The sequence below is a fragment of the Oncorhynchus tshawytscha genome, linkage group LG10 (genome assembly GCF_018296145.1).
Source record: "Oncorhynchus tshawytscha isolate Ot180627B linkage group LG10, Otsh_v2.0, whole genome shotgun sequence".
NCBI lineage: Eukaryota > Metazoa > Chordata > Actinopteri > Salmoniformes > Salmonidae > Oncorhynchus > Oncorhynchus tshawytscha.
This window is the reverse complement of record NC_056438.1, coordinates 73,540,268-73,562,257: the sequence shown is the minus strand read 5'-3', so window position 1 is coordinate 73,562,257 and position 21,990 is coordinate 73,540,268. Positions and strand designations below refer to the sequence as shown.

General features: G+C 42.7%; 1 protein-coding gene and 1 non-coding gene across 2 annotated transcripts; both read left to right on the top strand.

The window, feature by feature from the left end:
• The first annotated feature begins 4,658 nt into the window (after positions 1-4,658).
• LOC112238599 (ras-related protein Rap-2b) lies at positions 4,659-6,903 on the top strand. The gene has a single exon (XM_024407161.2). The coding sequence runs from the start codon at positions 4,983-4,985 to the stop codon at positions 5,529-5,531; it is 549 nt and encodes a 182-aa protein (XP_024262929.1). The 5' UTR covers positions 4,659-4,982; the 3' UTR covers positions 5,532-6,903.
• Positions 6,904-7,100: 197 nt separating this feature from the next.
• On the top strand, positions 7,101-7,175 carry trnav-uac. The gene has a single exon. It is a non-coding gene; the product is annotated as a tRNA-Val (tRNA).
• The last annotated feature ends 14,815 nt before the right edge of the window (positions 7,176-21,990 follow it).

Here is a 21,990-nt window from a genome sequence, read left to right as displayed (position 1 = left end):
ATTAATAATAATGTGTGGAGTCAGATAAAGTATTCAAATCATTCATGTAGCTGGATGTCTCTTTAGATAGAAGAGGTTCATTATCAATTAATTTTGTTGATCAAAGACCTTTTGATATTGATACAAGGAATGACATTGATTTGATCAGTTGGTAGGTTGCCAAGGCATCAACTCTGGCTGAAAACGAATGTTTCAACTAGCTCTTTTTTCTTTGAGGTCTTGTTTGAAAATATATTGTGTCGAAATGTAGATTGTCCATGTTTAGGGAAGGAGAAAACAAGTTATTTTCTACTTTATCCATTTCAAAAAAATATATTGTTTTAATATTTCTTAAGATTGCCCTGAATATCAGGCCAAAATGAACGGTGAGATTGATGGGTCTCTGGAGTTGGGTAAATAGTGAGATGAGAGGTGAAGTAGTAGACTTTGCCGAATCAGGAAGGTCTGTAATGCTGCAGATGAACGATCTTTAAACTAAGGGACGAAGGTTGACTTTTTGCACTTCTGTATATAGTCAATGAACAGAGAAAAAACATGTATCATATTGAGATATTATTTTGAATAAAAAATTCTATAATTATAAGGAATTTTGTTAGGTTAATTTAAAACATCTAAACTGAAAGACCAGCTAAACAAATTTGCTTGCAAAATGAAAAGAAAATCGCACCAGTTTCTCAGCCAATGCACTCAGAAAAAGCTATGTGCTTTTTGACTTCTTTTGTCAGTGGCTTGTAGTTTGCCAGGGAATTCTCAAGGGGAGCATGCCCCCCATGTTCACTCCCACTCCCCTTGTATTTTAATTTTAATTTTTTACATAAAACAAATATCCTATATTGTCTATATTTCAAATGTTGGACCAGGCCCTTCATACTTGGACCTCTGGTACAATAACTACAATAAATGACATTAGAAACCATATTATATTTTAGTTGATTTGACTGCATGTAAAAGAACACAAATGTAAACAATATATATCGGTAGATAAGGAAAATTCATATTTTTAATTTACTAAATAACATCGACATTTGGGGAAAAGAGACTGCAGACAAGTCATCAATCACTTGTGATATAACATTTTACCAAGAAACTCCATGAGATCTCAAGAATAAGATGTAATGTAAATGCCAAACCACCCAAGAAATATTGTCTTATCACAGTAATATTAGTCATGTCAACATGGACTCACAGGACAGATACAGCTAATGCTACCAGGTAACTGTGCACTCAGCAGGCGAAGGCTCACCGCCATACTAAATGAATAGGTAAATACTCTATCAAATGAATGTAACCGTCTTCAGTCAAGGTCAACTTATTTCTGACTCGAGGTCGCTGTATAAGTGCTATTGAACCAAACTAACCAGTGCTGCTCGGACAGATTTCACTGTCTCTCGGCTTATTAAACCAAGGTCTCTCTTCCCTGCTGGGGGCACACAGGCTTGACTGCTTATTATGTGTAAGTGATCACTTACATTTTCTTTGCTTATAGTTGCTACAGAATAATGTACTACTCTGCTTTCAGATTTGTTTTATGCACAATTTATTGTTGCCATAAATGACTCTTGCTGTTATGAATTATTAAAAAAAAATGAATAAAACTAAAACTGATTTGCTCACGCAACTCATCTATGGTCTCCGTGTTTGTCTGTTAACTGTAGTCTTTGAAACATTACTTTAAAGAGCATCCAAAACACATCAGAACATGTTCCAAAAAATAACGAGGCACTCTGACGTCACATGAAAACAGACAGATTCTGCTTCAAACTTCAGTCTTATTGCCATCTAGTGGACAAATAATTGTCTTCACCCAAATAACACCAGTGAAATTGGACACCCATTTATCAAATCAAATAAAATGTTATTGGTAACATACACATGATTAGCAGATGTTAATGCGAGCGTAGTGAAATGCTCGTGCTTCTAGTTCCGACCATGCAGTAATATCTAACAAGTATTCTGCAATGGGATGTCTACTCAGCTAATCAAAAGTCTTGTAGATTAGTTGAGTCTGCTGTGCTCATGCTGTGCTGGAGCAAACATGCGGCTTGTGGCTGCCAAGTTGTGGATCATGGTTGGTGACTAGCACTGCTTTATGTTATCATACTGTACTGTCTGGTTCATCATGAGAATGGGACATGACGACAACAAAGAAACACTAATTATGATCTCAACAACAGTTCTGAATTAAGGGCTCCCGAGTGCACTGCATCTAAGTGCTAGAGGTGTCACTTACAGACCCTGGTTCAATTCCAGGCTGAATCACAACTAGTTGTGATTGGGAGTCCCATAGGGCGGGCGCACAATTGGCCCAGCATTGTCTGTCATTGTCATTGTACTTAACTGACTTGCCTGGTTAAATAAAAACAATTATTGATTTCAAATCCTGCTGAAATGCACTCAAGAGTGTGTGGAAGACTTATGTAGAGCCTACATTGGGCAGGAACCAGCTTTGACTGACAATTAATCCTCCAACTAGGTGAAAAATCTGTCAATGTGCCCTTGAGCAAAGCACTTAACCCTAATTAATCCAGTATATTGCTCTGGATCAGAGTGTCTGCTAAATGATTCAAATGTAATAGTTAAACAATAAAGTAGCACTCCAGTGTTCTTTTCACCTCATTTAACACCTGATTTACTTAACAAAAGGCACATCTCAATAGCTGGTCCAGGTATGTCATGACATTGCACAAGTGGAGGAGGGGCAGGGCTTTCCTGTTTTGGATGGATTCCCATCAGACCAACTCATTGAATGCCCTACTTTTTAAAGTTTGTAGATATGTCTAAATAAACATTTGTGTGTACTTTACTGTATTTTTTTCTTGGGATATTACTTTTCAATAGTAAAACTTAAAAATAGTGGGAAAATGTCAGGACTGTTCACTATTTTGAAGTGAAATAGTTGAAGGAACTATGACCCAAGGCAGTTAGCCTACTTTGAGTGTATGTAGAGCCTACTCTCATACCAGAGAGGATTAAGGACACAGATTCCGTCTCGAACCAGGGGATGGTGATGTCACTATCAGTAGGTTCCCCGGGGCATTGGGAACCTGTCTCTCTGGATTTTACACAGATGACTTACACTTTCTGTGTCAGAGAGCTTCAATGATGACAAGACACCTTTTGGGGGACATGATCGTTTTCTGTTCCATTGCTTCCATTATTTCACCATTATTTAACCAGGTAGGCTAGTTGAGAACAAGTTCTCATTTACAACTGTGGCCTGGTCAAGATAAAGCAAAGCAGTGCAACACAAACAACAACACAGAGTTGCACACAGAATAAACAAACGTACAGTCTATAACACAATAGAAAAAAAAGTCTATATACAGTGTGTGCAAATGGCGTGAGGAGGTAAGGCAATAAATAGGCCATAGTAGCAAAGTAATTACAATTTAGCAGATTAACACTGGAGTGATAGATGTGCAGATCATGATGTGCAAGTAGAAATACTGGTGTGCAAAAGAGCAGCAAAGTAAATAAAAACAATATGGGGATGAGGTAGGTAGATTGGATGGGCTATTTACAGATGGGCTGTGTACAGCTGCAGCGATCGGTTAGCTGCTCAGATAGCTGATGTTTAAAGTTAGTGAGAGAGATATAAGTCTCAGACTTCAGCATTTTTTGCAATTCGTTCCAGTCATTGGCAGCAGAGAACTGGAAGGAAAGGTGGCCAAAGTAGGTGTTGGCTTTAGGGATGACCAGTGAGATATACCTGCTGGAGCGCATGCTACGGGTGGGTGTTGTTATCATGACCAGTGAGCTGAGATAAGGCGGAGCTTTACCTAGCAAAGACTTATAGATGACCTGGAGCCAGTGGGTCTGGCGAAAGAGTAAAGCCCTAGTTTATGGTGATGTTTGTTAAAAGTAATGGATGCCTTGAGAAAATGGCATATTTCATTCAGTCATATATTTCATAAAGAATATGTCTATAATAAACATACTGTAGGCTCCAACCTACAGAACCAGTCAAAAGTTTGGACACACCCACTCATTCAAGGGTTGTTCTTTATTTATTTGTAACTTTTTTTTTTACATTGTAGAATAATAGTGAAGACATCAAAACTATGAAATAACACATTGGGAATCATGTAGTAACCAAAAAGTGTTAAACAAATCAAAATATATTTTATATTTGAGATTCTTCAAAGTAACCACCCTTTGCCTTGATGACAGCTTTGCACAATCTTGGCATTCTCTCAACCAGTAGTCACCTCATGATTACCTCATGTTCCCAAAAATCATTCAAATCGATTTTTCCCCTGTCGTAGCCCCCAGAGTTTCCATTTTTTTAATGCACTGAAGTCAGAAGTCTGAGATTTCCAAGTTTCTTATTGTTTTGAATGCGGCACCACTTGTCTTGAAAGCACCAAAACACAAGTTTGTCACCCGCTTTCAATGGGCAACATTCAGTTGAATATTAATAGACTTTCCTTTACTGTAATATTACTAAAACTAGGCCTATAAATGATAAGCCTCCTGATATCAACCTCATCATATAAGATAAGTATTGTGGGGACATGCCCTGGACAACACACTTCAAGGCGTCTTGTAACAGTAATTTGTTACAAAGAGCACGGGTCACCTGACTGACACAAGAGTGAGTGACTAATATTTATATTGAGTAACGTTTTGGGTGACTGCCCCTTTACGAAAACGGAAGTATGCCTTGGCTCGTGACGTTAGTTGCCTTGCGCCGAGAAACAGTGGGCAGGAAACGACAGGCAGAGAAAGACTTGTTCACGCGTTCCGACACCATGGCACAGTACAAATAACCGAAAATGTGCTCCACGTTATATTACTAATGTTCGGGAACGGCCACAGTCTTCGGCTTCTTAGCAAGACTTTTGGAGACGTTCCTCGAAAGCTTTTCCGCCGAGGGATTTGACAAGTCCCACCCGTGAAAGGTGTCTGCGGTCTAAAAACATCGGGGCGGACCGCGGGTGGGAAGAGGATTCGTAGAGAAAGGCTGTCTGCTTTCTGGAGCCATGAGGGAGTATAAAGTGGTTGTGTTGGGCTCGGGCGGCGTGGGTAAATCAGCATTGACGGTCCAGTTTGTGACGGGATCCTTCATTGAGAAATACGACCCCACAATAGAGGATTTCTACCGAAAGGAGATCGAGGTGGACTCGTCGCCCTCTGTTCTGGAGATACTGGACACGGCCGGGACCGAACAGTTCGCCTCCATGCGAGACCTGTACATCAAAAACGGGCAGGGATTTATTTTGGTCTACAGTCTGGTCAACCAGCAGAGCTTCCAAGACATCAAGGCATTGAGGGATCAAATCATCCGAGTGAAAAGATACGAAAGAGTGCCAATGGTATTGGTTGGAAACAAGGTGGACTTGGAAGGCGAGAGGGAGGTCTCTTCCGGGGAAGGCAAGGCGCTGGCTCAGGAGTGGAATTGCCCGTTTATGGAAACTTCTGCAAAAAATAAAGGCTTGGTCGACGAACTGTTCGCAGAAATTGTGAGACAGATGAACTATTCTTCTTTACCCAGCGGTGGAGATCGCTGTTGTTCTTGCGTGCTTCTCTAAGAAAACATGTTTCGTGCAGCTGTGAGTGTTTCATCTATGTGAAAACCATCAAACAAGCCCTATTTTGATAACTTGTTAACAAAATGATACGGTCTCTTTTTTTTTTTTTGATTAGGCGGCGGTCAATATAGAAAGCTGCCCACTGTTGTATTATCGCACACACCATCGAGGATGACAACATTCGATATTGATATAGCCTAAAATGTGTTTACATGACAAAGTACTTGAATGTTTAAGTTTTTAGTTCAATATCAAACAGCTTTGTATTTGACACTTCTCTGGAAACGTGCCTCGATGGGAATGTCTTATTGTGAAACCTAAGAGACACTGTTGCTTTGTTTTGCTATGATAATGTTATGTGGGGTTTGATTACTGTTGAGTTGTACTTTTTCACGTCTTCTGGGCAGGAGAGATGGATTGATTGGAGGACTCCTCCCTCTGCTGAACAGGGAGGGTCTGCTTTCTGTGGATTCTGCTGGGCTCAAGGAACATTTGCCCCCCCCCAAAATGGGAACTCCCTGCAAAAGCTATTTTTTTTGGGTTCAGTGTCAAATAAACCCCATATGCCAGTCAGTAAACCTGCACTGTTCACTGGAATTAGCTTAAAACTGAGCATCCTGTTCAAATAAGACTAAACATAACAAATAGCTTGAACATCAAGCTGTGGTACATTACCTGTTGAAAGACATGGGGCGTATTCATTATGCAGATTCTGTTGCAAAACGTTTCTTAAACGGAAGAAAACGGGGGTGACCTACCTGAATTTGTCCAATAGAAACTTGTTTTTCTCTATTTGCTTACATTTGGCTCTTAAACGGTTTCCATAATGAATACGCCCCTGGAATGTGGTGGTTTGTGGTTTTTCTTTGGGACTGGTGATGATGTTGGATTGAATACAAAACTTGCACTTCCCTTGCCAGTGTCACTCTTTACACAAACAAGGACCTTACAGATGTTACTGACATGACATGGAGAATACGCATGACTGGACCCCATGTCAAGTGCCTTCCTGAGAATTACACTTGTCTCCATGTGCCAACCAAGGAGCCCTCTAATCACAACAGTACTTTACAGTTTCAGTTTGATTTCAGTTGGGCTCATAGTGTTACTTTTTGTATTTTTCAGAGAGGAAGTTGAGGTGTAGCCCCCCCCACACACACACTGGTACTAATTCACAGAGAATATGAACCCAAGCAGATTTATGCTGTGGGGTTCAGAGAAAAGTAAGCCATGTTTGTGTTTTAATTTTACATTTTTATGATTACTTTCTGAAATGTGAAATCCTGATTCAATTGTAATTTTGACCTCAAGTCTATTACTACCCACCTGTCTGGTTTGGAGGACTTTTGAATACAAAAGGCATTTTCTGCAACATTTTGGTGTGTGCTCTTCATTCTGTTGGCGTGTGCTCTTCATTCTGTTGGTGTGATTGCGTGGGTGTGGGCTCTTCATTCTGTTGGTGTGATTGGGTGGGTGTGGGCTCTTCAATTTGTTGGTGTGATTGCGTGGGTGTGTGCTCTTCATTCTGTTGGTGTGATTGCGTGGGTGTGGGCTCTTATTAAGACTGTAGGTCCTGTGTAGCTCAGTTGGTAGAGCATGGTGCTTACAACACCAGGGTTGTGGGTTCGATTCCCATGAGGGCCCACTATGAAAAAAATAGTATTAAAATGTATGCATTCTTTACTATAAGTTGCTCTGGATAAATGACTAAAATGTGCAGGCCTAGTACATCTATAGGCCTTACTGTTTCATCATATGTCAGGCCCAGGCCTGGCTCCTCTTGGACCTCTGGTTTTTCAGGCCCTCTACAAACATCAGGAACCCTATCTCAAACATGTTGATCTCTTTACACCGTTCTGAAACGTGTTCCTGTTTGCTTTGTCAATGGTTGAACATAAACACAACTTTTCTGTGATGTAGTCGAGCAACACTGAAGGGCACCAGTTTAGAATGTTTTTTTGGTCCCTCCAGCTGTTAGAGTAGAGGGCATGCTGGGTACACTGGGTATAGTTGACGAGTGGTGCTTCCTGTCACATGGTTTCTGTATATAGGCAGTCAGAAGGGGACAGAGGGGGCTTTCTGTGTCTTCAGCCAAGCCCAATCAGCAGACAGACAGATGTTTGTAACCATGTGTGTGAGAGATGGAGTGGCATGAGTACTGGGAAACAACCAGCAGATGATGAAAATCAGATGTCATGGGGTGTTTGAATGAAGCAGAGAGAGGGTGGAATAGATGTGTTGGGGTGTTTGAATGAAGCAGAGAGAGGGTGGAAATAGATGTGTTGGGGTGTTTGAATGAGGGTGGAATTAGATGTATTGGGGTGTTTGAATGAGGCAGAGAGAGGGTGATGTTGGGGTGTTTGAATGAAGCATTAGATGTGTTGGGGTGTTTGAATGAGGCAGAGAGAGGGTGGAAATAGATGTGTTGGGGTGTTTGAATGAAGCAGAGAGGGGTGGAATTAGATGTGTTGGGGTGTTTGAATGAAGCAGAGAGGGTGGAATTAGATGTGTTGGGGTGTTTGAATGAAGCAGAGAGGGTGGAATTAGATGTGTTGGGGTGTTTGAATGAAGCAGAGAGGGTGGAATTAGATGTGTTGGGGTGTTTGAATGAGGCAGAGAGGGTGGAATTAAATGATGTGTTGGGGTGTTTGAATGAGGCAGAGAGAGGGTGGAATTAGATGTGTTGGGGTGTTTGAATGAGGCAGAGAGAGGGTGAAATTAGATGTGTTGGGGTGTTTGAATGAGGCAGAGAGAGGGTGGAATTAGATGTGTTGGGGTGTTTGAATGAAGCAGAGAGAGGGTGGAATTAGATGATTTGAATGAACCAGAGAGGGGTGGAATTAGATGAAATGAAGCGTGTGCACACCTTATGGATGTTGAGGTGTGTGTGTGTGTGTGTGTGTGTGTGTGTGTGTGTGTGTGTGTGAGAGGGCAGAGAGAGGGTGGAAATAGATGTGTTGGGGTGTTTAAATGATGCAGAGAGAGGGTGAAAATAGATGTGTTGGGGTGTTTGAATGAGGCAGAGAGAGGGTGAAATTAGATGTGTTGGGGTGTTTGAATGAAGCAGAGAGGGGGTGGAAATAGATGTACTGGGGTTTTTGAATGAAGCAGAGAGAGGGTGGAAATAGATGTGCTGGGGTGTTTGAATAAAGCAGAGAGAAGGTGAAATTAGATGTGCTGGGGTGTTTGAATGAAGCAGAGAGAGGGTGAAATTAGATGTGCTGGGGTGTTTGAATGAGGCAGCAGACAGGGGGAAAATGATGTGTTGGGGTGTTTGAATGAGGCAGCAGACAGGGGGTAAAATGATGTGTTGGGGTGTTTGAATGAGGCAGCAGACAGGGGGTAAATGATGTGTTGGGGTGTTTGAATGAGGCAGCAGACAGGGGGTAAATGATGTGTTGGGGTGTTTGAATGAGGCAGAGACAAAGGGGGAAAATGATGTGTTGGGGTGTTTGAATGAGGCAGCAGACAGGGGGGAAATGATGTGTTGGGGTGTTTGAATGAGGCAGCAGACAGGGGGTAAATGATGTGTTGGGGTGTTGTGTTTGAAAAAGCAGAGAAAGACGGCTTCTCTTGGAAGGGCCGAGCCCGAGTCTGTTTGGGGCTGGTATGTATGTCCATAAAATGACCAGTCACAGCTTTATAATGGGAAGACATTCCATACATCATGGTACATGTGGCGGGGGAAGGGAGAGGAAGTCAACTTCGCTGTGGTGGAATGGAGGAGAAAGAATTGAATGACAGTATCCTGCACACTTCCAGGGAGATTCCAGTGTGAGCGTGTGCACACCTTATGGATGTTGAGGTGTGTGTGTGTGTGTGTGTGTGTGTGTGTGAGAGGGCGAGAGGGAGAGGGCGAGATGGAGGGAGAGGGCGAGAGGGAGAGGGCGAGAGAGCGAATGAGAGAGGTGTGAGGGCAGGAAAGAACTGATCCCAATATCTATTCTTTACAAGACTGTTCCACCAGGTGGCAGGTAGCCTAGTGGTTAGAGCGTTGGACTAGTAACCGATCGGTTGCAAGATCAACTCCCTGAGCTGACAAGGTAAAAATCTGTTGTTCTGCCCCTGAACAAGGCACAGTTCCTAGGCTGTCACTGAAAGTAAGAATTTGTTCTTAACTGACTTGCCTAGTAAAATAAAAATAGGTTGAACAGCAGCTAACATGGTTTACTTCCCTTCTGGCTTGAGGGTTCTAGTCATCATCACAGAGGTTCTGCTTCCTTGGTGAACTCAGTGACCCTTGACAGTCAAGACTAACGCACTGTGACGTGCCCTACGTCTACCAATGCAACCTTCATGGTCTGAGGCTTGCTTTTTCAGAGAAATCACACAAAGTTAAGGTTCCAGTTTTAAAATGGAGGATGTTTGAGGCTGTCTGGGACCATATTGTTAGGCCTAGTCATTCACTTAAAGGACCAATCAGCAGTTAAGACTACAACAAAGTGGACCCCCACCTCTGTTTTGGTAAAAAGCTGAGGGACGGGATAGGAGAATTGTAGCTAAAACTCTCAATTTCATAGAAAGAGCTTTGTATACAAGGATTGACCATCCCAAAGTATAGTTTTAACCATGTTTTGAGGATGTAGTGTGTTTGTTTTAAATAAGCTTATATTTTGGGTTCTGACGAAGTGTGACAGTTGAACTAAGCTTCTTCCAGAATCAATGGGTATAAATCATTGATTTATTAGTCCAAAAATGGATGTAGTGACTGTAGATTAGCCATTTTAATGGGGTAGGATACGTAATACAATTTTCAATAGAATCAATCAGAAACCTTTCTTACCATTCCTGAAATGAAATGGATATGTCATCCAAATAAAGGCAGTATGAGTGTACTGCCACCTACGTATGTTATGATTAGATTGGGAGAAGCTTCTGGTAATACCTCAGAATATGGAGCTCATTGATAGTTATAAAGCTTTGTGTTTCTGATTCTCTGTCCAGTCAGTGCAGAATCTGTGTGTGACATCATGATTTATGCAAAACGTTTGAAGAATACAGTGAATTGTACAGCTCAAATTAATATTCACCACAGAGAATCTCTAGGGAAACCAGGTCTGGTTTAGTATACAATAGTCGGACCTGGGGATCCCTGAGGAGGGAGGGAGGGAGGGAGACACAGACAGGCACAGACAGGCAGACACAGACAGACAGGCAGACAGATACATTTCGGAGAAATAGTTACTGTATGCAGAGTAAGAGTTTTCTAAATGGTTTAGTTGTTGCTGTGAACAGATGTACGATCAGCTGGATCAACCCACTGAAACAGTGATACTATGTTTAACTCTGTGGGGAAACTTGTCACGGTCGTCATGACGAGGAGACCAAGGCGCAGCGTGATTGGAACACATTCTTCTTTTATTTTACGAAGAACACTTAAACAAACTAACAAAACGCTATAAACAACTAGTGCTGACATGCAACTACACATAGACAATAGCCCACAAAACCAAAGTTGCAACCTAAATAGGATCCCCAATCAGAGACAACAATAAACAGCTGTCTCTGATTGGGGACCAATTCAGGCCACCATAGACCTACATATACCTAGACATACTAAAACCCCATAGATATAGAAAAACTCCTAGACAAGACAAAAACACACATACCACCCTCGTGACACTCTGACCTTACCAAAATAATAAAGAAAACAAAGTTAACTAAGGTCAGGGTGTGACAAAACTGGTTTAGCCATATAGCTCTTACTGTGTGCTTGCGGACAGTACATTCATGCATCCTTGTATGTTTTTGTGCGTTTGCAAGCCATGACTAAGCGGGATGCATGTGTGTGTATAATACTGTGACGTGGTCCTGTATAGGTAAGGTGGGATCCCTTTGAGGAATGATGATGGATCCTAGAAGGGTGAAATACAATGGCGGTTTGCTTATTGACAGGTACACTGTAATAATCAGTTCCAACTGCTCACACACACTGTAATACTTAGCCTGGCCAGGTGGAGAGGCCATTAGGCCAAAAATCTCTCAGGTACACAGCCCGACCCATAAGGTGATCTCACGTAAGGTTGGAGATGCTTTAGCCATGGGGTAACCATGGTAACCTGTTGTCCTTCATCCTTTAGCCTGGGTCGTGTACATTAGGGCAAAATACAACCGAAAATGTTTTTAAATGTTTTGCAAAAGGAGGTTTTCTTATTGGACAGGAACAGGTAGTCCCTCCCCGTTTGTCTGTTTTCTTCCGTTTGGTGCCTAATGAGCAGGACCCTGGCCCTGCATCATATTGTCTTAGTGTGCTGGTGTGTCGCAACAGTTCCTCTTTGAGGGAAGTTGTCACAGTCTCACTTCTGCATTGAAGGGAATCAATCAGTGCCACAGTGTGATCCGTGAGATATAGAGCTATATCTTTTACTCTTCACTTACCCTCAAAGTGAACGTGAAAGTAGGGATATTTTGAGAGTTGAAGTCAACCCTTACAGATACACATTGTCTCTACACAGTGTGTTGAATCCAAAGTGAAAGCTCACTCTGTTTTGGAAGATGGAACATGTTGAAATGACTATTCAAAACAAAACACAGGAAGGAGGGGTGATGTCCTTGTTGGCTTGCGGTACATCAGATGTCTCACTGACCCCTGACCCTTTTTTAATCTTATTTGGGGCCGAGAGACCAGCCGATCGTATGACACTAACTTCGTTGCCATGGTTATTTATCTCCACTCAGTATGTAGTTCTACTGTTCAGTCAGCCGGGCCTGTGAGTGAGTGAGAGAGAGATTAGCAAAAAGATCCTGATATTTTCCCACCGAGGACATTAATGCTGTCATTGGCCCGATTAATGTAGTAGTTAAGTGAACCCCGAACCCTCCCTCAGCCCCCCATCCCAAATACAACCCCTGAACCCTCCCCCACCCCCCATCCCAAATACAACCCCCGAACCCCTCCCTCAGCCTCTCCCCCAACCCAAATACAATCCCCAACCCCTCCCTCAGCCCCCATCCCTAATACAACCCCCAACCCCTCCCTCAGCCCCCATCCCTAATACAACCCCCAACCCCTCCCCTCAGCTTCTCCCCCATCCCCAAGTACCCCCTGTTGCTTCCCAGATACACCAGAGTTATTAAGCATCTAAACCATATGGACACAGAGAGATTATTACCCCCAACATAAACAACACATACGTCCATACAGGAGGAGGCTGGTGGGAGGAGCTATAGGTGGAAGGGCTCATTGTAATGTCTGAAATGGAATTCATGGAACGGAGTCAAACACATCAAACGTATAAAACCATGTTTGACTCACTCCATATATTCCAGACAGTACAATGAGCCTGTCCTCCTTCAGCTCCTCTTACACACACACACACACACACACACACACACACACACACACACACACACACACACACCCCATCCCTAGCCTCAGGGACCCCTTCCTCTCCCCCTCAGTACCCTCTGTCAGGGTTGTGGGGTGAGGGCAGGAGGACAGTATTGAGATTCAGCGCCCATGTTGTCACCACCACACTAACCTGACTTCTACCATACAGTCTTAATGGACACGAGACACATTCTTCTCAGTGTTCTCGGTATGAAAAATATTCTGTATCTTGTAGAATAACCACAATGAATGTGCACTCACAACAAGACCAAGAGAATAGAATACTTATGAATACATTTGTTAATGCAGAAAACTCCTCTATTATTAAAGCCAAAGAGACAAATCTACCTTTAGAATGCATTGTGCCGATTCTTTGAGAAATAAGTTACTGCTCTGACGACCCTCCACCAGTGTGTTCCATCCACGCCGGCCCTCACAGGGGCTTGAGAGTGAACATATGGGGGGGCCTGCTCACTCAGCACAGCCCTGTCGCCCCATGACCTTTCAGAGGACTTAACAAATGAATACTTGAGATCTCCAATGTAGGATATTATGTGGTAGAGTGGAAGGGGGGTGTTGTGTTTGGATCATCCTGTTACACAGTGATCTGGGGAGGGGGGTTGTGTTTGGATCATCCTGTTACACAGTGATCTGGGGAGGGGGGTTGTGTTTGGATCATCCTGTTACACAGTGATCTGGGGAGGGGGTTGTGTTTGGATCATCCTGTTACACAGTGATCTGGGGGTGTTGTGTTTGGATCATCCTGTTACACAGTGATCTGGGGAGGGGGTTGTGTTTGGATCATCCTGTTACACAGTGATCTGGGGAGGGGGGTTGTGTTTGGATCATCCTGTTACACAGTGATCTGGGGAGGGGGTTGTGTTGTGTTGGGATCATCCTGTTACACAGTGATCTGGGGAGGGGGGTTGTGTTTGGATCATCCTGTTACACAGTGATCTGGGGAGGGGGTGTTGTGTTTGGATCATCCTGTTACACAGTGATCTGGGGAGGGGGTTGTGTTTGGATCATCCTGTTACACAGTGATCTGGGGAGGGGGGTTGTGTTGGGATCATCCTGTTACACAGTGATCTGGGGAGGGGGGTTGTGTTTGTCCTGTTACACAGTTCTGGGGAGGGGGTTGTGTTTGGATCCTGTTACACAGTGATCTGGGGAGGGGGGTGTTGTGTTTGGATCATCCTGTTACACAGTGATCTGGGGAGGGGGTTGTGTTTGGATCATCCTGTTACACAGTGATCTGTTACACAGGATCTGGGGGGGGGTTGTTTGGATCATCCTGTTACACAGTGATCTGGGGAGGGGGGTTGTGTTTGGATCATCCTGTTACACAGTGATCTGGGGAGGGGGTTGTGTTTGGATCATCCTGTTACACAGTGATCTGGGGAGGGGGGTTGTGTTTGGATCATCCTGTTACACAGTGATCTGGGGAGGGGGGTTGTGTTTGGATCATCCTGTTACACAGTGATCTGGGGAGGGGGTTGTGTTTGGATCATCCTGTTACACAGTGATCTGGGGAGGGTTGTGTTTGGATCATCCTGTTACACAGTGATCTGGGGAGGGGGGTTGTGTTTGGATCATCCTGTTACACAGTGATCTGGGGAGGGGGTTGTGTTTGGATCATCCTGTTACACAGTGATCTGGGGAGGGGGTTGTGTTTGGATCATCCTGTTACACAGTGATCTGGGGAGGGGGGGGAGGGGGTTGTATTTGGATCATCCTGTTACACAGTGATCTGGGGAGGGGGGTTGTATTTGGATCATCCTGTTACACAGTGATCTGGGGAGGGGGTTGTGTTTGGATCATCCTGTTACACAGTGATCTGGGGAGGGGGTTTATTTGGATCATCCTGTTACACAGTGATCTGGGGAGGGGGGTTGTGTTTGGATCATCCTGTTACACAGTGATCTGGGGAGGGGGTTGTGTTTGGATCATCCTGTTACACAGTGATCTGGGGAGGGGGGTTGTGTTTGGATCATCCTGTTACACAGTGATCTGGGGAGGGGGGTTGTATTTGGATCATCCTGTTACACAGTGATCTGGGGAGGGGGTTGTGTTTGGATCATCCTGTTACACAGTGATCTGGGGAGGGGGGTTGTGTTTGGATCATCCTGTTACACAGTGATCTGGGGAGGGGGGTTGTGTTTGGATCATCCTGTTACACAGTGATCTGGGGAGGGGGTTGTGTTTGGATCATCCTGTTACACAGTGATCTGGGGAGGGGGTTGTGTTTGGATCATCCTGTTACACAGTGATCTGGGGAGTGGGGGGGGGTTGTATTTGGATCATCCTGTTACACAGTGATCTGGGGAGGGGGGGGTTGTGTTTGGATCATCCTGTTACACAGTGATCTGGGGAGGGGGTTGTATTTGGATCATCCTGTTACACAGTGATCTGGGGAGGGGGTTGTATTTGGATCATCCTGTTACACAGTGATCTGGGGAGGGGGTTGTATTTGGATCATCCTGTTACACAGTGATCTGGGGAGGGGGTTGTATTTGGATCATCCTGTTACACAGTGACTAGATCTATTTACTACGTGTTCTATTGGATCACAGGAGGCTGCTGGAACGGATCATATGGAATGGCATCAGACACCTGGAAACCATGCCTTTGATTCCATTCCACAGACTCCGCTCCAGTCATTACCATACGCCCGTTCTCCCTAATTAAGGTGCCTCCAGCCTCCTGTGTATAGCCTATTGTAGTCATGTTTACTGTGTCGGATATCAACCTCTGAAGAGACAGACTTGATAAGATAACCTGTATTATTTGTACATTGGTCTCTATTCATCTCGGGTGTGGTTTGTTTTGTCCAATCAGCTGTCATAAGGAAATAACCTTGACAAGTGCCTTCTTTATAAGTGTGTCATACACAAGATACACGTTCACCAAAGCCCCGTTTATACCTTCCGCTAACATGCATCCTTCATCCTGAACTTGTCCCGATCTTGTCCGTTTACACTTATAAGATCTAATCAAAACCAGATCAGAGTCTTTTTAATCGTCTAGAACTGTCTAAAAATGTTGGCTAAATCAGAATGTGGAGAAGATCAGGACAAAGAACGCATGTTAGTACCAGGTATAAACGTGGCTCAAGAAGCTAATACCTGAATAACATTGATTACTACGTGGAATGACAAACCAGGGGGTATGTGAAAGCAATATGACTGACACGTGATCATAACAATAATACACTTTATTTGCATAGCATTTCTCGTACAACACATTGTAGCCCAAAGTGTTTTACAGTTAGTGTTGTGTAATAAAAAGTGTAGCTGACTAATTTCAGCACCACTCAGGATAAATATATACAGTTAAGGTTTTTATTAAGAGACAAAAGGATTAAATCAGCAAGTTTCATCTAAAATATATTACACAAGAATGAGCTTAATATGTACACCTGTATTACCACTCTAAATATTCACAACTTTAATAGTGTTCATATATGATCACCGCATTGATTAACCAATATGCCCTAAACATTGGTTTTAGAACTACCTTACTGAGAACAATTACATGACTGGAAAATCAACCAATGTGCTTCCTTCTCCTCACAGACGGAAGAGCAAATGACCAATGAATGTGCTGTGGTTATTGCTATTGTCAAAGATCCATGTATTGGCACAACGTTGCATGTAAACATGCTCTCCTACATTCAGCTGCAGCGAGATGCCATTGGTTGCGGTCTCATATCGGTTTCCAGAGACGTGGTTGTACACAGTAATCATCTGTTCTCCGTTGTTCATCAGTCGAAGCTCCATGGGTCTGGAAGAACTGTTGTGACCTGAGAAGCTGAAGTAGTAGACTCCCCTGACCGGTGCTGTGGAGATTCCTATAGGAAGGGGACAGGTCAATAAAAAAGGTTCAACCATTATTTTAGAGAGCCAGATTGGGAATTTAACCAGGACACTGGGGTTAACACCCCAACTCTTATGATAAGAACCATGGGATCTTTAGTGAATACAGAGAGTCAGGACACCCGTTTAACGTCTAATCCGAAAGATGGCACCCTACACAGGGCAATGTCCCCAATCAATGCCTTGGTATCTTTTTTGGGGGACCAGAGGAAAGAGCATCTCCTACTGGTCCAGGACCAGCCCTGATCACCTTCAAAGGGAAGCCAGCAGTGGGATGCAGGTTGGTATGCTGCTGACAATTCAAACAACCTATCTTATACATGTAACTGAAAACACTTTGGTCTGTACTGCTTCAGTCAGTTGAGTGCATAATGATACCCGTCTTCTTTTACTGTGAGGAATGATAATGAACTGTTATGACTTCTTATTAAAATAGGAACTATTGATTAAGTGAAGAGCGTGTGAGAGTGAGCCTAGAGAGTTAGAGGCCTACCTGTTGATGGGTTGTAAGCACTTCCAATGTTTGTGTAGACATTCTTGTAGATCAGAGTGATTTCAGTGTTGAAGGGGCTTATGTGGCCCACATTGCTGATGGAAGCTAAAAAAGCCACCTGTCTACCTATAATATATCCATGATAACACTGGGTTAAAGTCCATGTTCTGGTGGGATCTTTACATCAATTCCTCTCCACTTATTTAGTTGTTACAGAATTATCTAATGTTAGTTGAAAAGTTGACATCGATTTATATAAGAAAAACTGCTATCATACTCAGCAAATGTGCTGCTAGTTTACAGTCATCTGAGTTTGAATAAACAGTCATACGTATCATCTGTGTGGATCTCAATCTATTACCTTGAAGGTCTCTGATCAGTTCCTCCACCTGACTCTCAGTTTAGCTCCCACTGCTGTCAGCTCTGCTTTCTGCTCTGCCGTTGCAGCTCACATCTCTCTTAGCACACAGGAGATGCTGGACTAGCAGGTTTGTTGGCTGTCCACCGTGGCTTCTGCCTCGACTGCCTGTTCCTCTGCAGGAATCTCTTTGGCTCTGCTCTCTCTTCCCTGGTAGTCTAGCTGCTGAGTGATGTCATTCACTCTGATCTCGTCAGAGTCCTGAAGCTGAGCCACTGACAGGTGACAGAAGAATAAGGCAAGCAGAAGCGCCGCTGTCTTCATTCTTAGACTGGAAGAAAATTGATGATAATGCTGGATTCTTGTTGTCTTGGTTGTTTGTCTCGACTGTGTTTCTCTTCTTGTGGTTTATTTTGCTCAGGTCTCAGTCCTCTCTATATACCCTGCCTGTCCTAACAACTGCCATAAGGAAATAACTTGACTGCTTCAAAATAGTCTCATAAACAATGTACACGTTCACCAAGAAACTAATACCTGAATAGCAATGATTAACTTAAAGTTGGCACGTGAAAACATCAATAATATGGTGGCAATAAGTCTCCTCCTCTTGTGGTTTGTTTTGATCAGGTCTCAGTCCTCTCTCTCTCTCGATATATATCCAACTTCCAAGGAAATAACCTTGAAAAATGCATGCTTTAAAAAAGTATAATGAACCCGTTTTACAGTAATAGGCTAGACAAGATGCATGTTCAACAACAAGTGAATACAGTGAAGGTGAACAGAAGAAAACAATGGATAACTGATAAGTGATAACTGATAACTGATAACAAGGGATAAGTGATAAGGGATAACCGATAACCGATAACAAGGGATAACTGATAAGTGATAAGGGATAACTGATAACTGATAACAAGGGATAAGGGATAACTGATAAGTGATAACAAGGGATAAGTGATAAGGGATAACTGATAACAAGCACGTGGACATCCCAGATGATGTTAATAACCCTGACATGTGATGTTATTGACATTAGAAAGTCATATTTTTACAGCGCGCTATTACAGTTTCTCTCAGTTGCTTGAGCACATTTTGTCCAAACAGAATTCACAATAAAAAAGACATTTCATTTGCAAAATGCATTGACTCTCGAAACGTTAAATAAATGACACAAAATCAACTACCTCCATCAAAACATACAACTTATCTAATGAAAAGTGATTTCAATCAGTTGTTACACAACGCCCCAATAAATACTATCAACATACTCTCACATGGTTAACTCTCTTTTATATGTCTGGCCCATTTGTTGATACTATGATTATAGAATGACCATAAAAGGCAAGTAAACATATTATCACAGCATGGGCTGGATTCTTTTGTCCTAAAATCATTTTACCAAAGATGACCAATGCAGAAAGATTGTCAATATCAATATCAATATCCAGAAACAATATCCAAAATATTCCATTTGAACTGAGAGCTGAACCATCTTCCTCTATGGGCCCCTCTACTTCTCCTCTGTCTTTGCCCTTGGCCTCTTACTTGGTCCATTCTTGCAAACAGCAACTCAGAGGAGACCTCTTTTAAGCATGAATAAGGAATGATTGCTGATTGAACAATTGTGCAAAGAAGTGTTGCACACGTGCAGAAGAGGTCCACATTCATGGAAGTAAGTTGTATCAGCTGTGACCAGATGTTTTAATTTTGTTTGTCAAAACTCAACTGAGTTTTGCTTCTTTTGTTAAGAGTTGTGTTTGCTGTTTTGCAAAAATGTGCTAAGCATTTGCATTGTGTGTGAAAGCAATGAGACTTGACTTACAGTTTAACAAAAAATAATTATGTTGTGCTCATGAGGTTAAGATGGAGATCAAGTGGAACCCATTTTCATTACAAGTGTCTTAGCAATTGTAATTACCAGGGGGAAAGTATTTAACGTGACTCATCTCCCATTTTTGTGTCCAATATTTGTATCTGTACTAATTCAATACTGATTCTGCATGTTGAGTTCAACAATGCCTGATTTACACTACCGGGCCAAATCAAGCCAAACCGTGCCAAGCCGAGCCGAACTGGGCAGGCCTGCTTACGCATCCACCAGACTGGCACCATGCTGGAGAGGACAACGTGAAAAGAAAACACCAGAACCAACCCAGTACAGTTAGGTCCTGTTGTGTGAATCAGGCACAATACACTATCCATGCAAGTCTTCTGACATGGCCCAATCTGAGAGATTTAGTCTCAGATAACAGATTTAGTAGCAGGTAGTCACCCTTTCCTACTTCCTCTCTGTGCTTTTACACAGGATGTGGTTGGTGTAACCAGTGGAGGGCAAATGTGAATGTTTTCAATGATTCATTCTTTCACTTCTTCCTTGTATCATTGCTCAATAATGTACAAAAACCCATTTGTGCCACATGCACTGACCCTAATTAATGAACTAAATGAACTCAGACATTAAGGGGATGGGGATGGACTCACTCATTCTGGAAATGTGCAATAGTCAAATGTAACTAACTGTGTAAAATAATGATGCAATCATGGATATTAAAATGAGTGAGTAATAACATTATGTACAACACTCAGGGACCTGAGACATTAAGGGGATGTATATTAACATTATGTACAACACTCAGGGACCTGAGACATTAAGGGGATGTATATTAACATTATGTACAACACTCAGGGACCTGACACATTAAGGGGATGTATAATAACATTATGTACAACACTCAGGGACCTGAGACATTAAGGGGATGTATATTAACATTATATACAACACTCAGGGACCTGAGACATTAAGGGGATGTATAATAACATTATGTACAACACTCAGGGACCTGAGACATTAAGGGGATGTATATTAACATTATGTACAACACTCAGGGACCTGAGACATTAAGGGGATGTATATTAACATTATGTACAACACTCAGGGACCTCAGACATTAAGGGGATGTATATTAACATTATGTACAACACTCAGGGACCTCAGACATTAAGGGGATGTATATTAACATTATATACAACACTCAGGGACCTCAGACATTAAGGGGATGTATATTAACATTATGTACAACACTCAGGGACCTGAGACATTAAGGGGATGTATATTAACATTATGTACAACACTCAGGGACCTCAGACATTAAGGGGATGTATATTAACATTATGTACAACACTCAGGGACCTCAGACATTAAGGGGATGTATATTAACATTATATACAACACTCAGGGACCTCAGACATTAAGGGGATGTATATTAACATTATGTACAACACTCAGGGACCTGAGACATTAAGGGGATTTGTAATTGTGTAATATTGAGTATTTGGGGGGGTAAGAGTCCTGAAACTGTCCTTCTAGCTTTGTTTTTTGATGTTTGACCCATGTCTCTCACCGTGTCGCGCTGCATCTTCTTGTACCTAAAGCAAATACCTGTAAAAATCAGACAATAAGAAATATCTAATCTATCTAATGTGACATGGCAAGATTGGATCCGGTATTTGAAGCCTTTTCCAGAAATGAGATTTGCACTTGTTTGCTGGACCATCTGCCATAAACAAAAGGGGACAGCTTGATGAAAACGCTTTACATAAGGGTTAAAATCCTGTTCCCTAGTGATGATCCTGACCTTTAGGTATAACTTTAGTAAAGCAGACATGGTCGAGCCTCAGACCCTGATTAGCTCTGACCCTATTTCAATGTTTCTTTAAAATGCATTTAGACCTCTTTAGTTCCTAATGTTTCTTACAGACAGGATGGAGAGAGAGAGGCAGAAAGATAGTACGAGGGAGAGACAGAGGGAAGGGGAGAGAGAGACAAAGAGAGAGAGATATAGGGAGTCAAAGAGACGAGAGACAGAAACAGAGAGAGAGACAGAGGGAAGGGGAGAGAGAGACAAAGAGAGAGAGATATAGGGAGTCAAAGAGACGAGAGACAGAAACAGAGAGAGAGACAGAGGGAAGGGGAGAGAGAGACAAAGAGAGAGAGATATAGGGAGTCAAAGAGATGAGACAGAAACAGAGAGAGACAGAGGGAATGGGAGAGAGAGACAAAGAGAGAGAGATATAGGGAGTCAAAGAGACGAGAGACAGAAACAGAGAGAGAGACAGAGGGAAGGGGAGAGAGAGACAAAGAGAGAGAGATATAGGGAGTCAAAGAGACGAGAGAGAAACAGAGAGAGACAGAGGGAAGGGGAGAGAGAGAAAGAGAGAGAGATATAGGGAGTCAAAGAGATGAGAGAGAGACAGAAACAGAGAGAGAGAGAGGGGGGGAAACAGAGAGACACAGAGAGAGAGAGGAAGAAAGAGAGGGAGTGGGAAGGGGGGGAGACAGAGGGAAGGAGAGAGAGACAAAGAGAGCGAGAGAGAGAGATATAGGGAGTCAAATAGACGAGAGAGAG

Bases quoted from the DNA above. Each gene is read 5' to 3' on its own strand.
- LOC112238599 (XM_024407161.2), top strand. From the start codon at position 4,983: ATGAGGGAGTATAAAGTGGTTGTGTTGGGCTCGGGCGGCGTGGGTAAA.